This window comes from Callorhinus ursinus, unplaced genomic scaffold (assembly GCF_003265705.2).
Source record: "Callorhinus ursinus isolate GAN/ISIS: 27379988/994484 unplaced genomic scaffold, GSC_fseal_2.0 scaffold13, whole genome shotgun sequence".
Lineage (NCBI taxonomy): Eukaryota > Metazoa > Chordata > Mammalia > Carnivora > Otariidae > Callorhinus > Callorhinus ursinus.
The window spans coordinates 7,920,022-7,934,805 of NW_027397075.1; the positions used below are offsets into that span (position 1 = coordinate 7,920,022).

Sequence of the window (14,784 nt, forward strand, 5' to 3'; positions counted from 1 at the left end):
GTTTGTATGATGTGTTTTTGTGTGACTGTTGGACTCATGTCTCTTCCCAATTAGCGTAAAAATTCCATGCAGGGAAAAAGTTCATTGCACGTTCTCCAGCCTCCTCGGTGCCTAATTCCATGCTTGACACCTAGTGGACACTCCATAAATACTTAAGGAGTGAATGAATCTCTCTTCATTCTGTCTACAAGCGCTGGACTGACTCAGAGCCCCTTGTGAAAATGCACAGAGGAGGGGAAAGTCTCTTTTCTCCATGTGGTATATAGAATCCTGGAGTGGGGATTTGGGGACTTGGGGATTTGGCTCTGTTCAAGTTTTTCCACCCACCACTTGCTTCCACCCTCCTCGGCTGACCCACTGGGTGCTTACTTAGACATGGGAAGGGAGAGCGTAACTTAGGGGAGACTTGGGGAGTTGCTACACTCCAGGAACCCATAAACCTTTGCTGCCTCTCTCCCAGGAGTCAGTCTTGGATGGGAACCTTCGCCTGACTTCACGGTGTAGGGTACAGTGATGTGGCCAATGACATCACCAAAGATAGTGCTGGCTAAATGGTCTTTGCCTTAATTTATGTTTCCTGGGGCTTCCCGGGAGCTGTCTCTCCAGGGGGGGAAGGGTCTTTGAGCTATAACGAATGCAAAATCTGGATGACTTAATAAGAGCACCTTTGGGTTCACACAGCCCTGTGGTATGGCTCTGGTTCCACGGCTTCCCAGCTGCATTTGGACAGGTTATATGTCTCTGTGCTTCCGTTCCCTGAACTGCAGAGTTGGAAGAATAATCCTTACCCTTGGGATTTGTGGTTTTCAAAGTCACTGGTGATAGATACATTTCCTGATGACACAAGAGTGCTCAAAAGTGACACTGTTATAATGATAGCATCAAAGAGCTGTGGTGGACAGGCGCAGAGTTCTATATTACTAGGGAAGGCAGGTATGCCCTTACAGATTAGGTGATATTTGAGCTAAGTCTTAAATGTGAACTACAACAATAATAAAATAATGGCAGCTACCATGTATGTTACACGCTAAGTTCTGTGCTCAATGCTTCCTAAACATTTTGCCTCATCGGAAGCTCACTACGGTCCTTAAGGGCATGTCCTATTGCTATCTGCATTTTGTAGATAACATAAAACTCAGGTTAAGTCACTTTCCCGAGGCCACTCAGCTAAATGGGTGAAGCCGGGATCAGCACTTAGTTCTCCATGACTCCAAAAGCCATTCTCTTACCAGCTGAACTACCCAGCCTCTCTCGAAGGTTTGAGTTTTCCGAGAGAAGTGGAAAGAAAAGGAACTGAGGTAACATGTCCCAAAAGGAAAAGCTTGGCTATCTCTTTTTTTCTAAGTTGCATGTTTATTATTATTAGTTTAGTCTTTTGATGGTTCCAAGAAGTCAGGAACCATTCAGTTTTTTCCATCATCGCTCCCAGGCTGGTATCAGCACATAGTTGGTGTTTAATAAATCTGCATTGAGTGAATGAGCAATTTGATGGGCTCAGCATTCTCCCCAGCCTGTGTTACGCATCACAACATTGGTAGATGAGCATGTTTGTTTGACCAAACTCTTCTACGGCCCTTCCTGTCTTGAAGGGATTGGCGATGCTGGGCAATTCTATAATTGGCCACATGGAATGTTTCACTATAAACAGCAAACGTTTTCCAAGGCAGTCTGAAAGCGCACTGTCTGCCTTTTCTCCTGCCACCCCGTCACCCCTCTGGGTGTCCAGCATGTCTGAATTCTCTTTACGGGCCTGAAATTCATTTTTGGCAACACTCACATTACAGGAGGGGAGGTGAGTGGGTCACGTCAACACAGACCAGCCTGGACTCGGCACTTAGCTTTTCAGACGAGGTGCTTCCTTGAGGTTGGCATTACAAATAAAGCACTGACCTGTGGTGTCAAGCAATTGCACAGGGGAGCGGGAGGAAGGAGGAAGCACGATGCTGGGAGCAGCTTTCTTCCGGGGTGTATATGAATAGTGCCAATAAGCTGTCAAATAAAATTAAGGTTCAAAACATACAGCCTTCAATTTGATTTCGCTAACATGCGGACTGCTGCTCGGAGGGAACAGATCGATTCTATTTTGACAGGCCTTGGTGCACGCTAAGCACTGAAAGTCTCTGCTCCGGACCGGATTAATAACAGTTCACCTTAATTTGCAACTTAAATAGAACCATGATCTGAGCTGGAAATGATGCTCCTGATTTCCTCTTGTGCGTGTCCTCCTTGTGTTGACTCTCCCGTCAATCCTCCTGCCTTTCTGCTCTTTCACGTCATTTTTCTCTTTGCACACTCTTTCCCTTAGTATCTTTTGCTTTTTTTAAAAAAAGATTTTATTTATTTTTTTGACAGGGAAAGACACAGCAAGAGAGGGAACACAAGCAGGGGGAGTGGGAGAGGGAGAAGCAGGCTTCCCGCGGAGCAGGGAGCCCGATGTGGGGCTCGATCCCAGGACCCTGGGATCATGACCTGAGCTGAAGGCAGACGCTTAATGACTGAGCCACCCAGGTGCCCTCCCTTAAGCATCTTTTAAAAATTTCTCCTTCTCCTTGCATCTCTCCTACACTTAGAAAGTATGGAGTCCCTACTGTGTGTTGGGCATGGTGCTGTATGCTGCTCACAGACTGTATTATTTAATTGCCATAACATCCTTGTAAAGTAGGTGGAGTTGTGCTGTTTACAGAGGAGAAAACAGACATTCACAGTGGTTCAGAGCTTGCCCAGGTTTGTGTAGCTAGTAAGTGGCAGAGGTGGGGATCCCAGCCTAGACTTCTCTGATTCTAAAAGTCCATGCTTCCCTCGAGACCTCAGTGGTCCCGAACTCTGGAGGAACATTAGGATCACCTGGGGAGCTCTACCCGTCTCAGTGTGTGGGCACCGCTGCCATATTAATTAGCGGGGGAGAGGCCAGGGCATGGGGTCCGCCCAGTACTTTGCTTTCCCTTTATCCCTATTTTTCTTAGCATATAAAGAGAAGCTTTATATATGTTGGGGTAGGTAGCAGAAAAGCCCTCAAGATGGGTAGGGTTCTTGTCTTGGACCTCGAATGGGGGAAGGACTCGCCTTTCTAGAAGTCGGCACTGCAAGAAAACACAGGTGTACCTTGGTCTTTCTGATGCAGGTGGGAAAGTGGGAGAACCAGACGCTGAGCCTGAGGCACGCCGTGTGGCCGAGGTACAAATCCTTTTCAGACTGTGAGCCGGATGACAACCATCTGAGCATCGTCACCCTGGAGGAGGCCCCCTTTGTCATCGTGGAAGACATAGACCCGCTGACCGAGACGTGCGTGAGGAACACCGTGCCATGTCGGAAGTTCGTCAAAATCAAGTGAGTCCAGGGATGCTGTTGCTTGAATACGCCCAATCCTTTAAAAATAGCATGTATCATCAACAACAGTATCCAAAATATCCTAATAAAGTGTAATATAAAATAGGCTGTTCTAATACTTGATGATAATCTATAATGTTAGATATTTTTAAGACTTAAATAAATAACTGGAATTATGCCAGGTGGTTTACACTTATTTAATTCCAGCAACAGCAATAGGAGGTAAGTGGTTTTGCCCATTTTAGATATTTAAACTGAGTTCTGGGGAGATTCAGAACCACGCTCAGAACCGTTCAGCTCATAGATGGATAAGCTAGGACTCAAGCCGCTCGTCCATCTGACTCCACCACCATATTCTTAACCCCTGTGCTCAATCAACCCTCCCCCTCAGTCTCACCTTAAAAATATATATTTTATTTTTCTGACTGCTCCCTCCTCCAATCCTGCACATCTCCTCCCTTCCATCTTTTTTTATATATCCCAAATACAAACTCTTCAAAAACTTTGGAAACTTCTCTCCAGCTGGGGGTCATGGTGCACTTTCCGTATGGCTGTGTGATGTGATCAGCGTGGACCCTGCCTTCTGGTGGTCTCCTTGCTCACCAACAGCAAGCCAGTGTCACAGCTGTGCCATTTCCTCTTTTATTAATGACCAAAGGAAGAACTGACAATTTTTGTGAGAGCTTCTGGTGAAGTTTTGTCCCTAACCTATCACCCTATGGGGAAGCCTAAAGCTTCATGACCAAGTCCAAGGCCCTGATTCTAGTCTTTCTAGTAAAAACACAAAGAAAAACACACCCTCATGGGGATTTTCATGAAAGGAAGAGTTAAAAAATACTGTAGAGTATCTTTGCCAGTATTTTCCAAACACCTCCATTCATCTGGCTAATTCTCCCGTGTTCTTTAAGTCCCTCCCCAAGTTGGGTTTACTGTCCCTCCTTTCCACAGAACTCTGGGTATGTCTCTGTGCCTTAGTCTGTGCAGGCTACTGTGACAAGTCACCACAGACGGCGTGGCTTTAAAAAAGGGACACTTATTTCTCAGTTCTGAGGGCTGGGAGCCCACTGGCAGGGCGTCTGGTGTGCAGACAGCTGTCTTCTCTTGCTATCATCCTGTGGTGGAGAGCAGATGGAAGGGAAGCAAGCTCTCCTGTCTCGTTCTAAGGGCACTCATCCCACTCATGAGGGCTTTACCCTTTGACCTCATGACCTCCCACAGGCCCCACCTCCTAACGCCATCATATTGGGGTTTAAGGTTTCAACACATGACTTTGAAGGAACTCAAACATTCACTGCATACCCCTCGATCTCTCTATCACCTGCTTTTATGGCTTATAGTTTGCCTTTCCCCCTGGAGGGGGAGCCACCTAAATATCGGAAACGTGGCTTACTAGTCTTTGTATGCCCGGTGACAAGCATGAAATGGGTCACACCAACGTTGATAATGCTTAACACATGAGTGAATGGATACCGGTCCTTCCGCATCCCAAATTCCAACATAAGTCATTATATGAGATGCAAATCCCGAGAGCTCAGTGCCTGGGATAAAGATCATTTTTTAAAAATATGATTGCAAAATGTATTATGAAGTCACATTTGTAGTTTGGAGAAGATTCTTTTTTTTTTTTTTATCAATGAGGAGCCTCATTGGAGTTGGAATTCTGAATAGATTAGTCAGTAAATAAACATGAAGCAAGCACAGTTCATGTGTGAAGCACAGTGCGGGGCATGGAGGATACATCAGGGAACAGAGAAGACAAAAGACAGGGATCTTGCAATAGGGAGTGTACACAGTTAAAAAAAAAAAAATTCAGCCAATAAAAGACCAGGACAGCTCCATATTATGATAAACCTTGTGAAGGAATATAAATAAGGCGGTGTGAGGCAAGGGTAACTTGAGGAAGGAAAGAGATTGGCAAGTGTGGGAAACAGAAGGAAACCCAGGGTGTGCTAGAGAGTGATGAGCTGGGCGGGAGATGGAAGAGGTAAATGTGAGTAAGTTGTCCAAAGAGATTTTGATTTGGGTGGGTGTTCTTTGAGCACCACTTGGTCAGATGAAGAAAGCAGGGCGGTTGGCACAAAGCGAAGACTCTTACCTTAGTAGAGCCTCCTCCTTTATGACAAGAGTGCCTTCCTTGTTTCGATAGGGCCAATCAAGTAGAGCCTCTGGGGCTTCACAGTCAGTAATAGGACCCTTAAATCTTTAAAATCAGAAGGCTCGGAGCTGACAACAGTAGGTCAGCGAGTCCTGAGCCACATTTGTATGGAGAAAATGAACCCCTCCCCCCAATAAATTACTTTCTTTAAAAGAATTGACTTTTTCACTGGAGACTATAAACAGACTAACAGGTTCAAATTCACATTTTTGGTTCCTGTGGGAGGTGGCGGGCTTGTAGCTTCCCTTTCCCACCTGGCAACCTGACAAGTTCACTGCACACCTAGGCGACATTAAAGTTTTTGAAAGCCATAGGCAATCGCTGGGACCCATTCATCCCAATATTAGCACAGATCAGATCAATTGCATTTCTTTGAGGCAGGCTGATTCGTTCTAAGAAGGATTCTGTTAGGTAACATGGTTATATTTTTCTTGGTGATATTCTCCCAGGGAAAACCCTTTGTCTCTCACTTCTGGTGAATGGTGGGGTCTTTAGGACACACATCAGTATTCTAAAAACAGGGAACAGAAAATGAGCTGAGAAATCAAGCATGTCTTTTCATCTGTTAGTTGGGTGTTAAGGCGTGAAGAGAAAATCAAGGAAAGGTGATCTGGCTTGATATGTTAGGAAAAGTGGCCACACTGTCGATTAATCCCCCAAACTGTCAGATGGTCGGTGAGAAGAGAGGAAGTGTATTCTTAAGCATTTATGTGAGAGGTGCTTTAGATACTTTATTTAATCTCCCCAACTATCCTGCAAGGTAAGCACCAGCCTTCTCAATTTGCAAGGGAGCAAGCTGAGGCTCATTAGTGGAGAGACTTGTCTGCATCTTCCTGGTTATTAGGAACATACCCAGGACCTTGCAGCGGCTCTGTCTGACCTCCATGGCTGTGATCCTATCCACTAGGGAGCTGAAGAACTGGACTCCTTATTGGATCTTTTTCCCCACATTGGCTTTTATGGGTCACCCTTTCTTGTGGGTGATAGTGGGGTGTGGGGAAAGATTGCATTGGGCGCCATTTCTCAGATGTCTGTGTAGTCAAGTCACACCCCCCTCCATGCATACACAAGGGCTGTGATTGGAACCGATGGAAGTTTTCAATTACAAGCTGGTCTGTGTTCCCATCTTCCCCATGAGAAATTCATCTGTTGCATTTGCTGCGTGTCTTTTCATCTTATGTCCCCAGGATTTAATTCCATGTCTTACAGTAGGTACTCAGTGGTTGCTTGTTGGGTGAAAATGCATTAATGACCACTGTATCTAGACATATACCTGTATCTAGACATACACCTAGTTTTAGTAGACAAGGGGAGATAATTAACTCATTAACTGGCTGAGGTTCTCAGTGAGGCCAAAGAATACCACCGTGTTCCTGTGACCCTGAATCTTAAGTCTGGGGCGTTCGTAACTCCTATCCAGACTCTCCCAGGAATCCTAACCAGGGGAAGGAAGGCTCTGTGATAAAAGAAGGGAGGGAGCAGAGAGCGAAGGAGAGGCATATGGGAAGAGCTGGAGAAGAGGCATCAATGCGTGGCCCATGGTGGCCAGGGAAAAAAAGAGAATTGGCTCTTGCCATGTTTTACAATGGGCCACAGATAGATACTGAGAAGGAAATCGTATTTGGACATGCCATTGATTTAATGTACTTAGGACACATTTCTATCATGTTTATGGCATTTTGCAACCTGCTGCTATTACTTGAAGTCACACTGTTAGATCTACCCATGTTCCTGGGCATAGATAGACATCAGTGGTGCTTGATGTGTGTGTGTATATCTAATTATGTGTATGGTATATATTCACTGCAGTTAATTTGTGGGGGGAAAAAACTAAAAATATGAAAAAGAGAAAAAGTTATTTTCACCCTTCAAAAATAGCTATGCTTCATATTTCATTGTTTTTCCATCCAGATATTTCATAAGCTCATCTGTTTTTATATAGCTAGGACTGTTCTATATGGAACACTTTGTAACCTACTTTTTTTTTCTGTGATATGGAAATGGAAGTATTTTCTTATTGTGATGTTGGATTTCCATAAACATCACTGTAGTGCTTAGGTAACAGTCTGGTGTGTGGATGCGCCAGCAATGGGATATCCAGAGCATGTCTCATGACATGCATGACTCAGGTTGTTGAGCTCAATAAATGCCCCATCACAAGGTGGACTGGCTGTGTTGCCCAGAAAGGTCTTGATCTTCCCACATGAGTTGTCTAAGTAACAGCTATTAATTTGGAAGATGCTCTTTCTTTCCTTTTTAAAGGCATTTCTGATTTTTATATGTCCTTTGAATATGACTTGGCCAGGTAAATAAAGCAAGGTGGCTGGCAAAAATCAACCTATGTCACCTTGGTAGATGATGATAGCTTTTAAGATGCCAGTACCCTCTATATTTTAATAGGGCGTTTTCTTGATCAAGGACATTGCTATTTCATAGTGTCAGCTTTTTATACTTCCTGCCATGTAGGGAGGGAGGGAAAGTGTTATGAAAGAGCCCTCATTTGACAGATGACTCCATCAAGACACATTAAGTTCATGGACTCAGGTACAAGGTGGACCCCGGGTCTTCCAGTTCTCAGCCACGTTTTCCTCAGGAAGGAAACTGCCTTTCCTAAGGAAGGCACCCTTCTTTCTTCTCTTTGGTTGCAAACCTCTATCTCCAGTGATAGGAAAAACCAAAACCCTCCTTCAGCTGAGAATTTCATGTCTTCCATCTCTCTTCCATTTTCTGATAAGCTTTTATAATTCAGCTTAGATCACATGCCTGAACTCTGGTCTAAAGAGGCTGTAGGTGTCATAAACTTAAAAATAAGAGGTAGTAACTCTCATCCGTATAATGCGGAAACAGTTACTATTAACTAAGAGAAATGCCATGGAATTTATTTCAACAATTACCATGAAGCGTGGTACACGGTACAAATAATCACTCAATTAAAGTTAGCCGTTGTCCACAAACAATGAATCATGGAACACTACATCAAAAACTAATGATGTAATATATGGTGATTAACATAACAATAAAAAAAATAAATAAAGTTAGCCGTTGTCATGGTTACTGTCACAATTAAGAACACTTTGTCCTTCTGCTGACATTAACTACTGCCTGTCCTTGAAAAAGCCACTCCCTCATGTTGAGCCTCCGTTTCCCACATGGAAAACAGTGGAAGTGTCTTAGGTAACAATTGTGAACAGATCTTCCAGTGCTGATATGCTATGGTCTTGGGGATTTTTTTCTACAGCAATTCAACCAATGAGGGCATGAATGTTAAGAAATGCTGCAAGGGTTTCTGCATCGATATCCTGAAGAAGCTTTCTCGCACTGTGAAGTTCACCTATGACCTTTACCTGGTGACTAACGGGAAGCATGGCAAGAAAGTCAACAACGTATGGAACGGGATGATCGGTGAAGTAAGTTATCTTCCTCCCTCAGGCTCTCATCTAAGATTCCACGCTTGTGGCACTCGGGGGGATGGTGGGAAGGACAAGTAAAGGTTCTGTGCTCCTTTGCCTTGCATGTAGGTGGTCTACCAACGGGCGGTCATGGCAGTCGGCTCACTCACCATCAATGAGGAGCGCTCAGAAGTGGTGGACTTCTCCGTGCCCTTTGTGGAGACAGGGATCAGTGTCATGGTTTCGAGAAGCAACGGCACGGTCTCGCCTTCTGCTTTTCTAGGTATGTGGACGTCAGGGTCACCACTGTTTTCCTAACAGGGAATTAGAGGTATTTGTTTTGTTTGCTCGAAGGATGGGACCAGGTAGGACCTTGGTGAGCTCCATGTAATGACATCAGCACATTCCAAAGCCTGTCCTGTTTGAATGATCTCAATTCCCTCCCCAACCCACCCCCAACCCCCAGTTAACATCTGTCATTTATCTCTGACTCAGAACTATCTGCTGAAAACACAGTCACATATTCAGATTGTGACTGGTCTTGATTGTATAGAATGGAGGTTAGCACATATAGGTCTCAGAGCCTGGAAAACATTTTAAAAAATAAATCTGCCTGTCCACGGTTAATTTAAATCAGCCTCTAAGCCTTTATTCAGCATCATCAATCCCATCCTCCATTCCTCCCTGGTGTGACAGCCGTTTATTTACTGGATATGAGGGTGAAATGATGATGACCACATGGTGATTCATACCAGCACTCAGATAAACAAAATACAGGTAGTCTGAAGAGCACACACTGATTGAAAATGAATGGAATCATATTTTAAATATGACTATCCTTCAAGTGGACTGGTTTGTAAGGGAGAAAATTCCTTACTCTCCTTTTAACTATTCCATAAATTTATGTTTTGACATAAAAGCATTTTTTTTTAGAGCAAGGTGGAGCTCTACTTTCTATCATCCTGTTTTCTTTAGCACTGTACGTATATATGCCTGTCCAGAGAGGGAGAAACTGCATGGGACAGAGCCAAGCATTATTTATTTTTTCTTTAAAGGAAAGTCTTGGTAGAGTGTTTGGTTATCATCAACAGTTTTTGCGAGTGGCTACCTTGAAGATCATGGGACTCAAATTCCCTTCTCCTTGATGCCCCCATATCCATGGGCTTGTCCCAGATTTGGGAAGGCTAAGGCAAACACTGACACCAAAAGAAAACTGCAGAGAGAGGGGACACAGATCAAAGTCAGCCAAATTTCTTACACGTTTCCAGACACACACACACACAAGAACCTTTGTCTATTAGAGAGCTCGCTCTTGCAGACTAGAGCCATTTTGTGGCCACCGGCTCCCAGCCTGTAGTCTTGTGTCCCCACCATCTTCATTGGTACATCGTGGTGGCATCCAGCGAAGCTGTGTGCTTTATTCTCTTGAGTGAAACATTGACGAACAGGATTTTGGATACCCCCTCACTCACAGAGACGTACGGATTTACTATTTCCATTTTTGATAATCCATTTAAGCTGTTGAAATCCTTACCACTCCCTGGATTTGATGATGCATTCCCCACTTCCATTCTTGACAGATACACACCTCATTATGTTCCCTTTGTGTCTTTGATATGGATAATGGACCCATATCTCGATCAGGGAGCCTCACACCACCATGAAAAATGCAGCCGACTCATATTGACAATACATGCAGAATCTTAACAATGACTGGGTGGATCCTCATGTGTGAACCACACCTTTTCATGGTTTCCCACTCCCTAACAGACCCTTAACAGGGCTCTTTGGCCCTGGAGGTTAAGAAAAGGTTGGAAGAAGTGAGTTCAGGGCAAGAATGGGAAGAGATCTGTTTCTTTCTTTTCTTTTCTTTTCTTTTTCCTTTCCTTTTTTTTTTTTTTTGAGAGAGAGAGAGAGAGAGAATGTGCAGGGGGAGGGGCAGAGGGAGAGAGAGATTCCCAAGCAGGCTCCACGTCTAGCGTGGAGCCCGATGAGGGGCTCCAACTCACGACCATGAGATCATGACCTGAGCCAAAATCAAGAGTCGGACGCTCAGCTGACTGAGCCACCCAGGCGCCCCAAGAGATCTGTTTCTTTTCACAAGTTGTTGACATATCTGCATAGTGAGCTAGAGAGAAGTTTTTTTCCAATTCAATCAGAGAGGGAAAAAATACCATCAGCTAGCTTGGCTCATAAAAAAAATGGGTCGCTGATATCGAATCTGGCCTGAACCCAGTTTCCCCTAGATTTTTATCTTACCTGGATTTGTAGAACATTGCCATAAAAAGTCAGGTATTTTTTTGCGAAGTTAAGGCCTCCTTTCCCCCCTTACTCTTCCTACTGTATCTTTAAAAATAAAATAAAATACATTGTAGCCAGAGGAAACTATTTTCAAAGCTGTTTTGACATCAGTAGGCTTAATATTTTTTCTAGTTACTAAATTACATCCCTATTGGATTGTGTACCCCCTTATTTACGGTCATTATCTGTAGGTTTTGAAAGTCATAATGAACCATGCTAAGCTACATTTTTCCATTCGCTGGCTCAGTCATCTGGAAGAGCCCAAACATTCAAAATCTGATTGTATTGCTCTTCATTATTTTCTATCCTCTCTCCACAAACTCCATTAACTCCCATTGGAAACACTTGCAGGTAATGCCTCTGAGCTTCTGGGTAAAAATGTAACCAGCGGCTCTTCAAGGACAGAGGTGGCATCTCTTGGATATTTCCATTCAGTCACTTCCAAAGACTTTCCAAGCAGATTGGATTGTTTGATCCAAAGAAATGCTGACCAGAGTCTCCTAGATTGAAGTCCCTTCATGAATGAATGTGGTATCTGCTTTAAACCAGTAGAGGATGTAATCCAGAGTCACCCAAAATATTTCCGGGTCCCCCCTGAGACACTATAGATGGTGCCTCACCATTATTCCAATGCTTTTCTACATTGTGGTGGTGGTGGTGTATGTGAGAATAGCAACCCTTCAGGGCACTCCTAGGTACCTAACTTACTAAAACCTGAACACTGTAGCAGAATTATTTTATCCCCATGCCATGCTCAGAAATCAAGAGACAGATGTCACTTCCAAGTGGGGGGATATCTGGGATCAGTTGCTTGATCCAGGTTGCCCCTAATTTCTGGAACAGTTTGTGTCCCCACTAGGATGCATCAGCTGCCAAATGAAGCCCACTGCACACTTATAGATTCTGACGTGAGAATGAAGAATTCAGAAAGGATGCCCCCTCATATTTTTTATCATGTTATCCCAACCTGCAGAGAAAAGAAGTTAGCAGATTAATAAATGCACATGTTTTAAACCAGGATGCCTTTTTCAGGACCCTGAACAGCGCACCACCACCACCCCTGGTTCTGGCTTTCACCATGGAATCAAACAACTATTCCATTTAATTAACTGTGTGTATAGTGTGCAACACACACCACCAAGCACTTTCCATGTCTATGCTCATTGACCCCTCACGGTGATCCTCCTCTGGTAAGATACACCATGCCATTAACATACCTGACTTAGAGAATTATTTTACTATTTATTCCTATCTTGAATATTCATTATTTTTAATCCCCTAATTATTCATTTCATTCTCCTTTTTGGAAACACTTCATTACCAAATTGCAATGATTTCAGGGACATAGTATTGTTATCACCCAAGGTAATTTCAGCGAAGATATGTTATGGCTGCAATCTCATTGATTTGTTTGAACTTATCTTGTGTTAGTCAAAGTGAGTAGGCTGTGTTGTTACCTGATAAGCTTAACATATCTGCTCTGTCAAAGCTGCATTGCAAAGCATTCCTTCCGGTTTCTAAATTATCCAGTGTAGTTAAAGCTTCGGACATACCAGTTTCTTGTTATGTAGTAAGCTCATTAAATTGGAATTTATGATGACCTCTAGCTGTGTTAGGTAGTCACAGACTTTAATGATAAGGTGGCTTGAGACCAGCCTAGTTCTTTATGATTATTACTAGCTCCATCAGAAAAACAATTTAAAAATAATAAAATGCCTACTATTCAAGAGGTGTTATTGGGCTTCTTATATTTTACCCTCAGAAAATGTTTGCTTATGAGGCAAAGGATTATAAGTTTATTGGTATCCAAGGGCAGTTTCTTCCCAGTGAGGCATTCAGGTGGAGATAGATTCATTTCTCAAAATTTTAGCCTCTGTTGATTTTCTAGCAAATCTGTGTCATATATGGATACAGTGGCTCCATTCAGCTCCCTCAATCAGACTGAATATAAATGCTCTTAACTTTCTGGAGTGTTCTAAGATTTAGAACCTTGTGACTTGGCCTGCCCTTCTGAGACATCCATATGAAAATGAGCTGATGTAAACTACTTCAGTGGGCGGGGTGGGGGGGGGAATAACCACCTATCCATCTACTACTTCATTGCCTCTACTCTTTTAAGTGATGCTTTTTCATTGAACTACCATGTGAATGTAATATCCTCAAATGACTTTTCAAATGCATTTAAGCCCATTACCAACATCAACAAGATTTTAAACTTGTAGAGATCTCATCTGTCCAGAGCAGAGGGCAGGGTGGGCAGCATGGTGGTAGTGGGGGCAGATGATGACCTTCCAATATTTCTGTCAACCCCATGATTTTATGATCCTTTTCTAACAGGTTGTAATGTTCACTTTCCTTCTGGAATGCCCTGCCCATCGTCCCTCCAGCATGTAAGGATAAAAATGAAATTAAGAATAAAACCCATGTTGATCTGCAGAAGCCTTAGGATTGACTATTTGGGTCTAGTCCCTTGCTTCCTCCAGCCTTGGTTCCCTGGATGATGCAATAATCATATAGGACCCAATGGCCTCTTTATTTGCATTCTTCCTCCAATTTTTTTTTTTGCTATCCTTGACCTGATTTGGAAAATGTCATATGCTCTTCTCTATTTTTATCCTATTATATGCAGCCTTATAAAATACCTCAAGTATTTTGTAGAACAAAGGATGGTGTAGACTTATGAATCCACAATGACTAGCTTCTTTTGAATGATCAGATTCACGTCAGGGAGGGTATCTCAGTTGAGCCTGCAAGTGGACCTCTGGGCTTCCTGCTGGTCCTGGTTGTGAGGATGTGCCAACTGACCATGTCCCACTCCTCTGGCCTGTTCACCCACAGAACCGTTCAGCGCCTCCGTCTGGGTGATGATGTTTGTGATGCTGCTCATTGTGTCTGCCATCGCTGTTTTTGTCTTCGAGTACTTCAGTCCTGTTGGATACAACAGAAACTTAGCCAAAGGGAAAGGTGAGACCCCTCTCATCACTAACTCGAAGTTGACGCTGTTTCATTTGCTTTCTACACGGGCTTCCCATTTAGAATGCATCACCCTATACTGTCTCGCTAGTCTGTGATAAGAATGGAGCTGGGTCACCAGTACCGTCATTCCATACAGTTGTGGGTTATTTGCCTGAGCTGAGAAGATAAAGCCAAGTGAAACCTTTTCATCATTTTATCTTTTTTTTTATTTTTTAAAATATTTTATTTATTTATTTGACAGAGAGAGACACAGTGAGAGAGGGAACACAAGCAGGGGGAGTGGGAGAGGGAGAAGCAGGCTTCCCGCCAAGCAGGGAGCCTAAGGCCAGTCTTGATCCCAGGACCCTGGGACCATGACCTGAGTCGAAGGCAGACGCTTAACGACTGAGCCACCCAGGCGCCCTTCATCATTTTCTCACGTGGAGTCTCTAGCTGTTAGGTGGAAACTACTGACAATTTGTCAAGAGAGCAGATTTAAAGAAGTTTTCCTGGCAATTAACTTTTAAAATCTGTGTCAAAAGAAATGTTAAAATCACAGTGAATCTCACCTTCCGTCTACGCAAAGAAAAATGGCTTTTATACAATCTAGTTTAAGAACATTCTCCGGATTACTGAATCACACTTGCATTCATTTGA

The 14,784-nt window shown here is 43.4% G+C and overlaps 1 protein-coding gene across 2 annotated transcripts in view; it reads left to right on the plus strand.

Moving 5' to 3' along the window:
• Positions 1–14,784, plus strand: part of GRIN2A (glutamate ionotropic receptor NMDA type subunit 2A) — a 375,068-nt gene that overhangs the window by 284,827 nt on the left and 75,457 nt on the right. For both annotated transcript variants that reach the window (XR_012380451.1, XM_073899525.1), the window contains exons 6-9: positions 3,122–3,327; positions 8,721–8,889; positions 9,001–9,154; positions 14,011–14,136. Coding sequence is in view for 1 of the 2 variants with exons in the window: in XM_073899525.1 (XP_073755626.1) it covers positions 3,122–3,327; positions 8,721–8,889; positions 9,001–9,154; positions 14,011–14,136 (655 nt within the window). In the remaining variant the exon portion in view is untranslated. The remainder of the gene's footprint in view (positions 1–3,121; positions 3,328–8,720; positions 8,890–9,000; positions 9,155–14,010; positions 14,137–14,784) is intronic.